Below are 16,768 nucleotides of genomic sequence, written 5' to 3'. Positions count from 1 at the left end.
CCACCAGGGAAGCCCAGTATTCATCTTTTTTTCCCAAAAAACTTACTTACCTGGCTGATGAGGTTCCTCAAAGACAGCAGACGTCCATGAATGGCTGCTTCATGCACAGGAGACCAATCAGACACGGTATCTGTATGGAAAAGGGAGGAGCAGGTGACATCCCGCTAATGCACTTTAGACCCAGAGGCTCATCCTTGCCCATCAGTAGAGTCTAACCGGTCTTACTGGAGGGAGACATTGGAGTCAATCAACCAAAACTCCACCAGGACTTCAGAATTTCTCCCCACTATGGATGTTTTTTGAACACCATTTATTTGAAATGTCTAGCTAGCTAAAGAAATAACTACAGCCAGTGTCCAAACTGAGGACAAAGTGGTGGACTGGGATGACAGATTACTGTACTTCCATTTAGACGCTGGTTTCAAAGGCAAATGGTCCATTTAGTTAAATGAGAGCTTCGCTAATTACCAGCATTAGTGCGTTAAGTGGTGGTTGCCAGTCTAGTTTCCTGTGCGAAATACAAACTCTGGCCATATACTAATAGTAGTAATCATGTCATTACATACGCCATTAGGTTTGGAATCAAATCTAAACAAAACCATATTTATGGATTACCTCCCGTCCCCATATCAAGCACAAATCAGGGCTCAGTCTGACCTTGTAACAGGGACGTGAATTACCCCCAAAGGCAATGCACCAACGTGATTAAGAGAAAGCTGTGAATTCAGAACCGCTTGACTTCTTCTGAGCTGTGGGTCCCTGGGTAGACCCCGAGCTTCAGTTTCCTTCCCTGTAAAGTCAGGACAGCAATATTCTTACCTATGGCTCAACCCCTATTAGCTACTATTATTATCCTGCCCTAACAATAACCAGAGAGTCTTGATTAGACCCCCCCAGTCACTGCTATTTAAAAAATAGCAAATGTCTTCTCCAACCATTTGGAAAGAATACACTTTCTTAGGAAGGAAGCTTGTAAAACCCATCCCAACACGTTAAATGCTTTCCTCTCTTTCTAACTGACTGGATGTCAACTGACTGCGGCGCAGACCTGAATTTTTCTCATCTCCAGCTGCATCTGGTTTCTAGAACAAACAAAGGCAGGAAGTCAGAACGTGAGGAGGCTGGTCTGAGCTGCAGCTCCAGCTCTGCCTCTGCTCAAGTAAACACACTACACACAAACGAGGCAGGATGGTCCGATACCAGTCACGCCTCGTAGACGAACGGGTATCTCCTAAAAGCCCAGAAGACCTGGAGAACCAGGGTAAGTTTCCAAAGCCTGGCCAACGCCAGCCCATCAAGGAGGACGCTAGAATGCTTTGGACTTAACACGTGTTGGCCAACGTGGGCCTGCCACCTGGAGCTATCAGTGTCCCAGAAAACCTGTCCCAGTGAGCAAATTACCATCCTTCCAGATGGATTCATGAGGCATTTAATAGAGAAGAACAAGCTGAATGAGCCTGTCTACACGGTGCCCTTCCAAGGCTTCCCTTCCGGGCTCGCCAACATGCTCGACGTACCTTCAGTGAAATGGCTTCTTCTAACCTCCAAAACCTGACGCTCAATAGAAAATTAGCGTCCTCACAGTATTCTCTGAGGGCCCTAGTGCTTTCAGGAAAAATACTGCTGCTTCTAGGGCTTGGAGCCTACAATCCAAACAGCAGCTCTGGAAGACTGATCTCCAAATTAGAATTAAAAGGACGACTGATTCCACCCTGTTGCTGCTAAGGCACGATCCCATCCACACGAAATCCCGAGTGAGAAGAACCAAACGCTGGGAAAGGTCTTGAAAATCACGTGTGTGATGATTAAGCCATTTTTTCCAGCCAAGTGCTCAGCTGCTCAGAAGTATCGCTGCCACACTCAACCTCTGTGAAAGCTACCTCAGATAATTAGAGCTGACAGCCGGGCAGGTAATTTGGGCCCTAAGTTGTTAACTCTGTTTAGATTTCATAAAAGCGATGCAATTATCTTATCAACTGTAGACCAAAATGGGCTTTGCTTTCCGTGCATTCATCATGGAAACATGACTCCTTCTACTTAGAGTACATAAAGAATTAGGTACTTCTCCAAGAGAGAAAAAAAAAAGACTACCTGAGGTTTTTGCACTCATGCATTAGGACATAGTATTTACAAAGGAGAGATGGCCTGTGTCTTCGAGAAGCATAGGATGTTGTCCTGGGACACGTGGTGGGTGGCTACCCATCTATCTACCAGCTTTAATGATTTATCATTCACATACTACACAATTCACCTCTTTCAAGTGTACAACTCAATGGTTTTCAGTAGATTTCACAGTTGTACATCCATCATCACAATCAATTTTAGAACATTTTCATCATCCCAGAAAGAAACCCCTTGCCCATCAGCTGTCGCTCCCCCCATTTCCACATCCCCCAACCCCTGGCAAGCACTGATCTACTTTCCATCCCTCTGGATTTGCCTGTTCTGGACTTTTCACACAAATGGAATCATACGATATGTGGTCCTTTGTGACGGCTCCTTTCACTGAGTGTAATGTTTCAAGGTTCACCACACTGTAGTATGTATCAGTACTTCATTCCTTTTTATGGCCAAATGTTTGTATCGATAGACCCAAAAGTTCATAGACATTTGTGGTGTTTCCACTTCTTGGCTGTTATTAATAATGCTGCTCTGATTTGCGTGTACAAATTTGAGGGGCTGTATGTCTTCAGTTCTCTTGGGTAGACACCTAGGAGTGGAATTGCTGTATGACATGGTAACCCAGTGTTTAGCCTTTTGAGAAACGGCCAGACTATTTTCCAAAGCAGCTGTACCACTTTATATTCCACCAGCAGTACGAGACTTCCTTTCCTAATTGAAAGCCCTTTCAGACTAGGATTTGGTGAATATATCATAGCTTGCCAGTACTCCAGGCCAGAAGAAAAGCTTAGGTGCTTCGAAAGCCAAAAGTCATCTCAAATTTATACAAAGACTTGAGCCTCAGCTGGTCTCTGAACACTTGAGTGATTATCTAAAGACTTTAAACTGTGAAAGGTTGACATTTTTCTAGCACTGAGAGCATGAACTTTATATATAGCTCATTTAGCGAACGCCATAATTTGCAACATGGATTAATCCACACACTCTCTTTGGCTCTTGAAAACATTGACGAGATATCCAGGAGATGTTTCTCCAGGGTTTCCAGAGCCCACATCACAAGCAGGCAGTGAGCTACAAGCTCAACACATGAGCAATTAAACCCCAAAGCAGCTTTGCCTGCCTTCCTGCTGACAACTGGAGGGAACAGAGTAAGCAGGAAAGGGGACCTGTTCCTGCCAGAACATGGACGCTGCTCGTAGAAGGAGGCTACGGATGAAGGGAAAACTCCGAGTCACATGCCCTTTTCCACTGACCCCAATGAAGTCTTTGAAACTCAAGGGCCATTCTATCTATACAACACATCATCCGAGCGCTTGGTACATGTTAAGGATCCTTCCGCAGTACTTTTTGAACCAAGATCCATTGGTTTTACTGCCAAGAAACAGACACCAAATGGGGGTCATGGGCAGCGCCACAGATCCGTTAGTGTAGCTCATGGTTAACATGGGGCAGGGAGCTCTCCTAAGGAAACGACCCCACAAGTCCTCCAATCGGGGCCATTCAACTTACATTTCTTTTAAACTGAGTCTCCATCAAACCGTGCAGCACATTAGGAAGGGTGCCGTTTCATTTTTATTGAAATTTCTGGAATGACTTTTTAAATGTCCATTATTTCAGAAGAGATTTTAAATGCACTAATTGGTACATTCTGCAAAGAGCTATTCACGAAGGTCCGGGAGCCTGCAGTGGATGCTGGGAGTAGCATCAATCTATTGCTCCTGGGAAACATTTTGCAAGGTCAAGGAGGGGAGAAGAGAGCGTGGGTTGCTCTGAGAGTGTTGGAACACTTGCTTTCCGTCTTTGGGACGTGATGGGGTGGGTTCAGTGGAGATCCTCTCCAACACTGGAAAGAGGATCTGGGTACTGTGTGAACAATTATAGTGTTGGTTGGATTCCAGGACAAATCAAAAAAGGAGGAAGAGAAACAGAGGCTCACGGTCGCAAACAGATAAACAGAAAGGTCCATTGAGGCAACTGTTGGGCACATTGGTCCTGTCTACTGCAATTCTTTCTCCACTTCTAAAAATCCACCCTAAGAGAATGAAATGATTTCCTTTCCATGCCTGTTTTTGCCTGTCTTCTGTTTAAATGTGAATACTCCCTACAGGGTGGGCTCAATTTTGTGAAGAAGAAAATCTCCCTACAGGTGTGAGCCTGCAGGCAAAAACCTGAAGGAGAGACACTAAAAACAAGAACTCAGCGTGATTACGGGAGATTGTGAGTTTATCCTTCAATGTATTTTCCAAAGTTTCTCTGACTAGGTGTCAATTAGTTTCCTAGGGCTGCCATAACAAGGTACCACAATCTGGGGGGGCTGAAAACAGTAGAAATTCATTGTCTCACAGTGCTGAAGGCTAGAAGTCTGAAATGGAGGCGTCATCGGGGCCAGGCTCTTTCCAAAGCCTCTAGGGACGAATCCTTCCTTACCTCTGCTGGTGGTGGGGGTCCATCTTTGCTGTTTCTTGCTTATCAGATGCATCCTTCCAATCTCTGCCTCTGTCATCACATGGCATTCTCCCTGTGTGCCTCTTCTCCTCTTCTTATAAGGACCCGTCATTGGATTAAGGGACCCTCCTACTCCACTAGGGCCTCATCTTAACTAATTACACCTACAATGACTCTATTTCCAATCAGGTGGCATCCTGAGGTACTAGGGGTTAAGACTTCAGCCTGTCTTTTGGTGGTGGTGGGGGGACACAATTCAATCCATAACAAGGTATTTTCAGGAAAACAAAGACATTCTTTTCCTGCTCCTTGGGCAGAAGAGTCAAGAATTAAATCTCTATAAAGAGTTGGGGGCTTCCCTGGTGGTGCAGTGGTTGAGAGTCCGCCTGCCGATGCAGGGGACACGGGTTCGTGCCCCGGTCCGGGAGGATCCCACATGCCGCGGAGCGGCTGGGCCCGTGAGCCATGGCTGCTGAGCCTGCGCGTCCGGAGCCTGTGCTCCGCAACGGGAGAGGCCGCGGCAGTGAGAGGCCCGCGTACCGCAAAAAAAAAAAAAAAAAAAATTACAGTTTATAAAGAGTTGGTTGCCACTGTCATACCCTTTCCACCCTTCCTCCGAAGAGGGAGGCAAAGAAAAGCCTGCAAGTGCGGGTGGGAGCAGCAAAGTTCCCCAAGAGCAACCACACCTGGGCCCTGGCTTGCCCCTGGCCCTGGCCCTGTGCCAGGGGATACGCTTCACCTGAGCTGAGTTTCCTGTCAGCACCATCCAGAAACACTCTGAGTGTTTCACATTCCACACTTCACCAAGGGCAAGCCTCCTGAAGCATAAACAAAGGCAATCCAGCTATCAGCGAGGTTCTGCCCAAAGGGCAGGACTGACACACAGTAGGGAGAGAGAGCCTCCACTTGGGTAAGGAGGGTCAGGAAGCCTGGGAGGGCTCTATGGGGGCAGTGGCTTGGCCGGGTGGAAGGAAGGATGCAGGAGTTTGCGGGTCAGATGTAGAGAAGAAGGACTTAGGAGAGCGGTAGGGTCCTGGCACCCACCCTTGGGACTCCTGCTTCTTGGAAAACTTCTCTTCCTTTAGTCCCTGTGAAATGACAGCATCTGAGTCTCTTCTTGCTTCTCTGTCCAACTTACTGGTCCTAGGTCCTCAACTGGAGGCCTGTCCCAGGGCTCCATCCTTGGCTCTCATAAATCAGCCATCAGACAATGTCTCCTTCTCCAGGATTTCAGCCCAGCCCCTCTGCAGAACAGCCTGAGGTGTGATTCCCAACCCGTATTCATTCCCCAGCCGGTGTCCCACCCATCATGCTGGGCCCTGGGCACTTTCACATTCAAAACAGAAGTCCTTCTCCTCCCTCCCTCACTCTGCCCGCAAGCCAGCTCCCCTTCCCAACTTCTCTCTTGTGTAGTCCTCTGATCTGACATTTGAAAACTTGGCACATTTGGCCACCTTCTCTCCTTTAGCCCCAATATTTAATCAAGCGACATAGCTTGATTTCTCTTTCCTTTGAAATTGTCACCCATATTTTCCCTTTCTCTGTCATTTCTGAGGCTTGATCCAGATGTCAGCTTCATGCAGTGGTTCTCAAAGTGTGGTCCCCAACCGGCACCATCCACATCACCCGGGAGCGTGTTATACAGATTCCCAGGCCTCGCCCAGACCTAGCATCAGAAGGGGTGGGGCTCAGCCAGCTGCATTTTAACAATCCATCCAGGTGATGCTGATGTATCCGAGTTGGAGAAGCAGTGGATTAGTGCACGAATATCTCGTAACTCCTCCATAATCCATCCTGAATGTGGCTATCAGTTTAACTACTTACAGTCTTCATTATGGCCAAGTCTCCGCTCCAGAACCAACAGTGGCTCCCAACTGCCCGGCTCATGAAGGCTAAACTCCTCCACTTAGCTTCTGAAGCTTCATTTTCGGGTTCCTTCTCTCCCAACTTGTTCTCACTAGACTGGCCAAGACACTGCACTCCACTTGTGACTGTCCGCTATATACTGGGTTGGCCAAACTGTTCGTTTAGGTTTTTCCATAAGATCGTATGGAGAGGCCCGAACGAACTTTATGGCCACCCCAATATATGCCCGGCTGCCGCTGCCCACCCACCCAGCCCTAACCACGGTTGGATTAGGACCTTTAGAAGCCCTAAATGGTGAAAAGCGCTGGCGCCCCGCTCTCAGGCCAAAATAAAAATAAACATAAAACTACTCAGCACTAAAATAACCATGGAGAAGTCAACCACATTACTGATTCTTCCCCGTATTGATTGGTTTGCTGCTTTAAAAATGTATTTATCAAATCCATTTTTTAAAGTTAAATTTGGTGCCACTCTGCCTTCTGCTGCTCCAAGTTCATGCTCAATATCTCTGATGACTCCAGGTCTGCCTCTGGAGATCCAAATCCTACTCGCTGCTGAGGGCTCTGCTCATTTTATGAGCCAAAGTGGATAAACGAAGGAGTAAATGAGCAGTCTTGTCTGCTCAATGAGCCAGAGAGAAGGCATTTTGTTTTTGTTTTTGTTTTGGCGGTACGCGGGCCTCTCACCGCCGCGGCCTCTCCCGTTGCGGAGCACAGGCTCCGGACGCGCAGGCTCAGCGGCCATGGCTCACGGGCCCAGCCGCTCCGCGGCATGTGGGATCCTCCCGGACCGGGGCACGAACCCGTGTGCCCTGCATCGGCAGGCGGACTCTCGACCACTGCGCCACCAGGGAAACCCGAGAGAAGGCATTTTGTATTTTATTTCTTCTGTCTTTTCCCCCTTCAACACCTAAACAGTAGGAGAGTAGTAAGTCCTAGCTGACTGCAGAGTCCCTGCTTTTTGTCCCTTTGACCGCTGAATGTAATCATCTCTCCTCTAATGCCTAGACCCATTTTTTCAGAATCCTTTCAGTCAGCAGGTACCTGCTAAGTGCTCAGAGGAAATGACAGTTTCCCGGAGGCGTGAGGCTCTATACATTAGCAAAGATACCACGAGACAGGTGAGAATCATACCTGTACGACACTTCCCCAAAGTGTAAAAGGCTCCTTTTAAAGTGAATCAATCAGTGCTCAACGTTCGAACATCATTTATAAACCCAGCCCCACCTAAATGCCAAATACCTAAGACCTTTTAATAAATGTTTTAGCAATAAAGATGTTCCTATTTAGAAATAACTGTAATGTAAATGATACATTTGACCCACAAAGAATAATTCTTTGGAGCTGAAGCTTTTCCTGGAGAGTAAATGGTGATCATTGACTTGGTACGGTCCACAGGACCCTGCGGAAAGAGGTGTACACACTTTTGAACAACCGTGTGAAAGATCCCAGCAAGCCGTGGACATCTGTCCAGTTACTGCCCCGTGGCCACGTCTCAGATGGAGTCACTGAAATTGCCCCACCCTTTTCTCTCCTCTCTCCTAAGCACGTTAACCGACCTCCCCAGCAGGCTGACTCCACAGCCCCTAGACTCACCCCCCATCAATGGGTTGGAAAGGAGCCTGACGTCCGGAGAGTCTCCCAGCCTCGGGGGCTTACTGCCGTTGCTGCCCCGTGGTTCACCATCCATGGTGCTCTCCTGGGCTGGGCAAGCTCCGCTTCAGTTGTTCAGGAAAAGTCCAAATTCCATGCTCCCCCAGCTCCTGGGAAATTCCAGGGCTTTGACTGGCTGGGCAGCACCGTCCTGGTCAGATGGCAGAGAACAGAACAGGGCAGGGTAATCTGAATACTACCTGTGGTCAGACACACACACGTACACACACGCTCTCTCTCCACCTAACTGGCTAGAGGCTGCCCAAAGCCCACAGCAGCCCCCCAGCCCCAAGTCTGCAAAGTTGCTGATGTCACGTCCTTTCCAAAACTGAGACCAATCAGGGAGGAAGCCTTGAGGTTCCTCAGGAAGGAAACACAGTATGTAACTCTGGGAGAGCCCAGGGTTGGGGTGTGCGGGGGCGGGGAGAAAAGCACTGGTCTGCTGCAACGTTGTTCCCCCTGCTGGGATCCGGTTGTTGTTTGGGGGTTTCTTGTTGTTGAGACAAGCCCCAGAACCCAGGAGCTGAGAAAGCTGGTTTTGCTGCAGCCCTGCTGAACTGCTTGCACAGCAACTTACACAGCACGCCCTGGCCATCTGCACATGTGGTTTCAATTTTTCTGGGAGTTGCTTATAGGAAAAAGTCTCTATATGTTACAAAAATGCACGTTTGGAAAGAACTTCTATTTTCTTCCTCTGACTGCCAGGGTTGTGCTAAATGTCCCGCTCACCCTCCTCCAAAATAATTCAGGGTTGCTATCGCAAAAACAAAAATGGATTGCTGGGCGGCAGGGAGCGCTGGGGGAGAGCTGCTATCTTTCAATGATTCGTTATAAAAGGTTTTACTTTGTGAAGGTTCCGCCTATTTGCCTTTACAAAACATTTGGAGTTTTGTCTGTGTGTTTTCAGATAAACCCTGTTTCCCCGCACCACTTGGTGCTGGTTCAGGCTGATGGCCACCCCCGGACTACCCCCCTCCTCCCCGCACCCAGCTCCAGGTAGAAAGGGATTTTTCTTCCAGGTAGAAAGGGATTTTTCTTCCCTATTCAGGAAGTCTCTGAGTTCTTCTCAAGCATAGCCTGGCTATGCAATAATTACAGATTATTTTTAACGCCAAAGATACAGCCTTACTGTTTTGGATTTATGAAGCCTCAGTTGACCCACGTGGTAGCCACTGTTTACAGTTTGAGGAATGTCCTTCATGTTTTAAAATGCATGTCCATGCACACATGTATGTGGATACATATTTATTCCTTTACATTTTCCACATAATTGTAATTAGATTATCCTATATGCTTTTTACACTTGTCTTGGAGATCTTTCCATTTCAGCAGAATAGCTCTGTCCCTTTATTTACTACTGCATAGCATTCCATAAATATTTCATGCCAAAAGTATTTCATTATTCCCCTAACGATGGAGGCAGAATGTTACCATTTTCTTTTACTACTACAAAAATACTGCAGTCCATAGATCTCTCCATATGGCTTCCTGCACATATTGAAACCAAGTCCCCCTAAAACTGAGTTCCTTCACCAAGTTTATGATTAACCTCTGTCCAAAATTTTATTCCCTTTCTTGTCCTGAACCTGTTCCCCTCAGACTGAGGGGTATCAAAGACAAGGGGGGACTCAAGCCATGTACAAGCCCCCGTGTCCCTGTCCTTTGAAGTAAAAGGCTTTTGCTTTAGTCTCCCAGGTCTCCCTGAGTCTCAAAAGACTGTCTCAAGAGTTAACGATTGGGAAATGTGAAGATGTAGAAACAAAGAATATTATAATGTTGCGTGGGAAAACTGGTGACACTTTAGACTATAAACCAGCTACCAGCAGAATCACTGAACTCCCAGCTCCCTAAAAGATACAGCTAAAGGTCTGACACACGTGCCTAAGCTGGTTTTACAGGAAGCAGACCTGCACCAGATGAAAACTGCTAACTGCAAGCATGTAGACCCTAGACTGGTCAAAACCTGAAGGTTGATGATGCTTGAAACTTCATCTTGATGCCAACCAATCCAAGAATTGTGCACGAGCTCATCAGGCAACCTGCGGCGCCCTCCCTCACACTGCCTTTAAAACCCCTCCCCTGAAGGCCATTGGAGAGTTTGGGTCATTTGAGCATGAGCTACCCGTTCTCCTTGCTTGGTGCCCCGCAATAAACGCTATACTTTCCTTCACCACAACCTGGTGTCAGTAGATTGGCTTTACTGTACAGGCGAGTGGACCCAAATTTGGTTCAGTGGCAATATGCAAATATTTCTGGAGGCGAGATTCCTAAGAGTGGACATGCTAGGTCCAAGTTGTGCTCATACACACTTGATCATTTCTATGGAACTAAAGACACACACAAGAGTGGGTACAGGGCTTCCCTGGTGGCGCAGTGGTTGAGAGTCCGCCTGCCGATGCAGGGGACACGGGTTCGTGCCCCGGTCCGGGAAGATCCCACATGCCGCAGAGCGGCTGGGCCCGTGAGCCATGGCCGCTGAGCCTGTGCGTCCGGAGGCTGTGCTCCGCAACGGGAGAGGCCACAACAGTGAGAGGCCCGCGTACCGCAAAAAAAAAAAAAAAAAAAAAGAGTGGGTACAAGTCAAACGAGAATCCCAAATGAGATCAATGGATGGTCTCAATGTTGATTTCCTGGTTGTGATATTGTACTACAGTTTTTTTGTTTTTTTAAATTTATTTTTGGCTTGTTGGGTCTTCGTTGCTGAGCACGGGCTTTCTCCGGTTGCAGAGAGCGGAGGCTACTCTTCATTGCAGTGCACAGGCTTCTCATTGCAGTGGTTTCTCTTGTTGTGGAGCACGGGCTCTAGGCACACAGTCTTCAGTAGTTGTGGCTCACAGGCTCTGGAGCACAGGCTCAGTAGCTGTGGCACACAGGCTTAGCTGCTCCATGGCATGTGGGATCTACCCGCACCAGGGCTTAAACCCGTGTCCCCTGCATTGGCAGGCGGATTCTTAACCACTGTGCAACAAGGGAAGTCCTGTACTACAGTTTTGCACAAAGTTATCATTGGGGGAAACTGGGCAAAGCTATAGGAGATCTTTCTGTATTATTTCTTGCAACTGCATGTGAATCTATAATTATTAATTAATTAAGCTGTTCACTTAAAATTGAAACACTGCCAAACTGCCCTCCGGCTCTATTATTTGCCGAATTAACCGAGAAGGCCATAAGCATATACATTGTTCACTACTGCGTCAGGAAAGATTTGAAGAACAATGCAGCTTGTATTTGGCAGAGAGGGAGAAATTTACTCCCAATGTAGACTGCTGACAAGGAGTTAAACAGAGGGGTGCAGTGGGAAAGCTAGATACCATTCCATTCTTTCTGAGCAAAATCTTCATAGTAGAGATTTTATTTACTTTTCATTAAATTCCAAGAAGATAAGGTTTTTGCATATTCAAATTTAACTTGATTGCCCAAAATGACAATAAAGAAGATTGCCAGGTTGTTGCCTTAGTACCTGGGAGGGAATTAATCACCATTTTATCTTCTCATTATATTTATAATGTTGATCAACACCTGTGGACATTGGAGGATGGGAACTGATTTTTTTTTTAACTATTTAACAGCAGTTCTAGTCAGGAATTAGAAAACCACTACAAGGGAAGTTCATGCATTTTTAAGGATCTACATGGGGATAAAGTTGAATTACATGTATATGAGCTGGGATTATAGAGAAATAGGTTGGCTTACAAAAAGCCACAAGAGCAGAACAATCTTACCAGCTTCGAGTCAGTCTCTGTGTGTGTCTGCATGTTCAGGAAACTTGGCCCAGGTTAGGTAAGAAAAAAGAATTCTGGCCTGTAGCAGCAGTAAGGCCATAACCCTCTTTATCACGTGCAGACTTAACACTAGCCACTGCCCCACCCCTAGATGTCCATGGCTGACATCATTCATGGATTATAAGACTTTCCTCCCGAGGCCTTGGGGAGTCTTGACAGTCATCTCCAATCAGTCGAAGTTGGCCCAGGAGCTGAAACCTCTTGTCAATCCAGCTGGCAATCTTTCTAGCAAAAAACCTTTAAAAACCTAAAGGTGCACGTCTCCTCTGGTCATTCGGAATGATCTGCTTTTCCTGCGAAACTCCTATCTGAGTTGTGCTCGCCTAACTGGCTCTGCATATGCTGAGCTGGCTGATGTCGCGACTTTAGAAAGCTGTCACTCACTCTTACTCCATCGACCAGCGCAGTAAGATTCAAACAAGGGTGTGTTTTTAAAAAAACTGGCATAATGCAGTATTCTTGAGGAAACAATTGGGCAAATCGAAATTGAGAGAGGGTCTCCGTAACAGTAAGTCTGAACTCTTCAAAAATGCCAGTGGGGTGGGGTAAAAGACAAAAGTGGTGGAGGAGGTTTCCAGATGAAAGGAGAATGAAGACACTTGATCGTTAAATGACCTGATCCTTGACTGGGTCCTGATTGCGGAGGACAAGACATAAAAGACATCAAAGCCACAACCGTGGAAATTTAAATACAGACGTTTATCGGATACTCATAGTGCATCAATATCAAATTTCCTGTGTGTGATCACTGCATCACCCGCAGTTATGTCAAAGAAGCTGTGTCCTTAGGAGATGCTCGCTGAAGGGGTCAGTACGGAGACACGCGGGAGCGTGACGCAGGGGGAGAAATGCATGCCCCTATGTACACGTTTTGCACCAAATAGAAAAAGTTAACGCAAGCCCTACAGTCAAAAAGCTTGAGTATATATAAAGCCCACATTGCCCACTCTGCTTACAAGCCATTGTCATTCCTCATAAACCCAGCAGTCCCATGTCCCAGGACCTTGGGCTGATGGGGAACACTGTTCTCATTGCACAATTATGCAGGGTCCTAAAACAAACAAACCACAGCCTGTCTTTATCAAAATTTTTGATATTTTGGTCATCAGGGGATTTTTTCCCTTAACATTTGTATTTTCTAATATTGCACTAAAATTTTTCTCCCAATGATCACATTTTTGGTGCCCCCTTAAATTTTTTGCCTCACTCACTTCCTCCTAATCCTAGCCCTGGTGAAGAATGACGATGTCGACAGTTTACTCACAAATGATTCATTAAAAAAAATATATGTGTATAGGTATTCATTATACATGGGCTTACTCATATACATATATATTATATAGGTGTGTGTACACACCTGCACACATACATACGTACACACACACACAAAGACATAAGCAAATGTGGCAAAATCCTATCAATTGACGAACTGAAGTGACAGATGTACAAATATTCATTGTATTATTCTTGTAATTTTTCTGTAAGCAGAAAGATTTTCAAGATATAACAATGGCAGGGGAAGAAATTAATAAATGAAAATAAAAACCTGATATACATTTTTTTATAGGTTAAACTCATGTTGAAAAATGAAGCTGCTATTTTGAGCATGACCTGGGTCTTGTCCTGGTACTGACTCTGCTAAAGGAAGGAGATGATGTATTTCACATGCAAACGTCCATGCAGGAGCGGCCCCTGGGGAGGATTTGTGATGGGAGGAAACGTGAGGTCCTCCAGCCCCCCCGAGAGCGCCCTTCCCTGACAAGGATTCATCCCTCAGGCAATGTCTCTGAAGCGTCAGCTCTCCTCTTTGTGTTAAGCGCATAAAACTGTCTCAGCAATGAGCGTTGTTATTGAAAAAAGTATTATCTGTAAACCTCAGGTTTGTTTGACATGGCAATATTAGAAATATCAGGGAGGAGGATTACTTTGGGAGAAATGGTTCCTTAATAAAATATGAACAAAAACTTAGAGATGTTGAATGACGTACCCAACCTTTTAAATAATTTATGGGCTTTTCAAAGAGTTGAGGTTTACATCTTCAAGTGACACAGGCAAGCTTATTTTTTTTTAAATAATGGGTCAAGACAGATGATGGATACAGTTAGATAAATGATGGATGGACAGACAGACGACAGACAGACACATGGTATGTAGATAGATATATTAGATGTCTATATAGAGAGACAGATGGCATATGAACAGATAATATGTGGTATTTGGCTATGCAAATACTTTTCCCTTAAAATGATTCATTATATATATATTTAAAATTATTTTATATTATTTGAAATAGTTTTCTTAATCAGTAAATATCACTTCTGAACATCTAAGAAATAATTGAAACATTTTAAAAGATTTATAAAAAATGAAGTTCAGGGCTTCCCTGGTGGTGCAGTGGTTGAGAGTCTGCCTGCCGATGCAGGGGACACAGGTTCATGCCCCGGTCCGGGAAGATCCCACATGCCTCGGAGCAGCTGGGCCCGTGAGCCATGGCCGCTGAGCCTGCGCGTCCGGAGCCTGTGCTCCGCAAAGGGAGAGGCCACAACAGTGAGAGGCCCGCGTACCGCAAAAAAAAAAAAAAAAAATGAAGTTCACACTAGTATTATTTAAAATAGCAAGAAATTAGAAATAATCTAAGTATCCAACAATATGGAAATAGCTAAGAAATATGATACAGCCATTTTGAAGGGTAGTTTCAAAGGGTTTGAAACTTAGAAAATCATTACAACATACTTTGTGGGGAAAGCAGGAATGAAAACATACTTTTATAGCAAAAATAAACAAATGAGACCCAGTCAAACGTATAAGCTTTTGCACAGCAAAGGAAACAAAACGAAAAGACAACCTACAGGATGGGAAAAAATATTTGCAAACGATGCAACCGACAAGTGCTTAATTTCCAAAATATACAAACAGCTCATACAACTCAGTATCAAAAAAACAAACAACCCAATCAAAAAATGGGCAGAGGGGGCTTCCCTGGTGGTGCAGTGGTTGAGAGTCCACCTGCTGATGCAGGGGACACAGGTTGGTGCCCTGGTCTGGGAGGATCCCACATGCCGCAGAGCGGCTGGGCCCGTGAGCCATGGCCGCTGAGCCTGTGCGTCCGGAGGCTGTGCTCCGCAACGGGAGAGGCCACAACAGTGAGAGGCCCACGTACCGCAAAAAAAAAAAAAAAAAAATGGGCAGAAGACCTCAATAGACATTTCTCCAAAGAAGACATACAGATGGCCAATAGGCAGATGAAAAGAAGCCCAACATCGCTAATTATTAGAGAAATGCAAATCAAAACTACAATGAGATATCACCTCACACTAGTCAGAAGAGCCATCACCAAAATGTCTACAAGCAATAAATGCTGGAGAGGATGTGGAGAAAAGGGAACAGTCCTAACACTGTCGGTGGGAATGTAAATTGGTACAGCCACTATGGAGAACAGTATGTAGGTTCTTTAAAAAACTAAAACTAGAGTTGCCGTATGATCCAGCAATCCCACTCCTGGGCATATATCTGAAGAAAACTCTGATTTAAAAAGATACATGCAACCCAGTGTTCACTGCAGCTCTATTTACAATAGCCAAGACATGGAAGCAACCTAAATGTCCATCGACAGATGAATGGATAAAGAAGATGTGGTACGTATATACAATGGAATACTACTCAGCCATAAAAAAGAATGAAATAATGCCATTTGCAGCCACATGGATGGACCTAGAGATGATCATACTAAGAAAGACAGAGAAAGACAAATACCATATGATATCACTTGTATGTGGAATATAAAATATGACACAAATGAACTTACGAAACAGAAACAGACTCAGACACAGAAAACAAACTTACGGTTACCAAAGGGGAAAGGGTGTGGGGGAGGGATAAAGTAGGAATTTGAGATTAGCAGATACACACTACTATATATAAAATAGATAATAAACAAGGACCCACTGTATAGCCCAGGGAACTATATTCAATATCCTGTAATAAACCATAATGGAAAAGAATATGGAAAACAATAGACATATGTATGTATCACTGGATCACTTTGCTGTACACCAGAAACAAACACAACAATGTAAATCAACTATACTTCAATTAAAAAAATACTTTTGTAATAGGATTGCTACATATATATATATATATATATTTTTTTTTTTTTTTTTTTTTTTTTTTGCAGTACGCAGGCCTCTCACTGTTGTGGCCTCTCCCGTTGTGGAGCACAGGCTCCGGATGCACAGGCTCAGTGGCCATGGCTCACGGGCCCAGCCGCTCTGCAGCATGTGGGATCTTCCCGGACTGGGGCACGAACCCGTGTCCCCTGCATCGGCAGGCAGACTCTCAACCACTGCACCACCAGGGAAGCCCAGGATTGCTATATTAAATCAGTCAAAGAAACAAACAGAAAACCATCATGATGTACTGAAAATACACTGAAAAAAGTCACTAAAACCTTAATAGTAAAAATTAAATAATAAATGTTAGATACACACATGAATAGTTCTTTTAAAATCCTGTCACCCAGCCAGGGACCTTGCCTAATCAACTTATCTAAAATAGTGGCTCTCACCATCACTCTTTACCCTAATCTCCTTCATTTTTCTTATTTCCTGACATGATGACACGTGTATGCTTATTCCTTGTTGCCTCCACTAACACATAAGCTTTTCGAGGGCAAGGACCTTGTCTTTTTCACAGCCTCAAACCGTGTCTGGCACATAACAGATACTGAGTAAAAATGTGTGAATGAATGAATGGAGAAGTTACCCTAGAGCACTTCAAATATGACTGAAATTGTGAGAAATCACACCACTTTGGGAATAAAACATTCCACATCCTGTGAAAAAAATGAAATAATCTATATTAGTGCTCAGAACCCCCCAAAGCAAGCCTTATAATCTCATCTAA

At 45.1% G+C, this 16,768-nt stretch overlaps 1 protein-coding gene across 3 annotated transcripts in view; it reads right to left on the bottom strand.

Moving 5' to 3' along the window:
- Positions 1-8,440, bottom strand: part of ASB9 (ankyrin repeat and SOCS box containing 9) — a 252,397-nt gene extending 243,957 nt beyond the window's left edge. For all 3 annotated transcript variants that reach the window (XM_067722536.1, XM_067722535.1, XM_067722533.1), the window contains exons 1-2: positions 8,028-8,440; positions 51-130 (exon numbers count right to left, since the gene is read on the bottom strand). In XM_067722536.1, coding sequence (XP_067578637.1) covers positions 51-130; positions 8,028-8,121 — 174 coding nt within the window. In that variant the 5' untranslated portion in view covers positions 8,122-8,440. The remainder of the gene's footprint in view (positions 1-50; positions 131-8,027) is intronic.
- Positions 8,441-16,768: the final 8,328 nt, after the last annotated feature.

Source organism: Pseudorca crassidens, chromosome X (assembly GCF_039906515.1).
Source record: "Pseudorca crassidens isolate mPseCra1 chromosome X, mPseCra1.hap1, whole genome shotgun sequence".
NCBI lineage: Eukaryota > Metazoa > Chordata > Mammalia > Artiodactyla > Delphinidae > Pseudorca > Pseudorca crassidens.
This window is presented reverse-complemented; position numbering and strand designations above follow the sequence as displayed.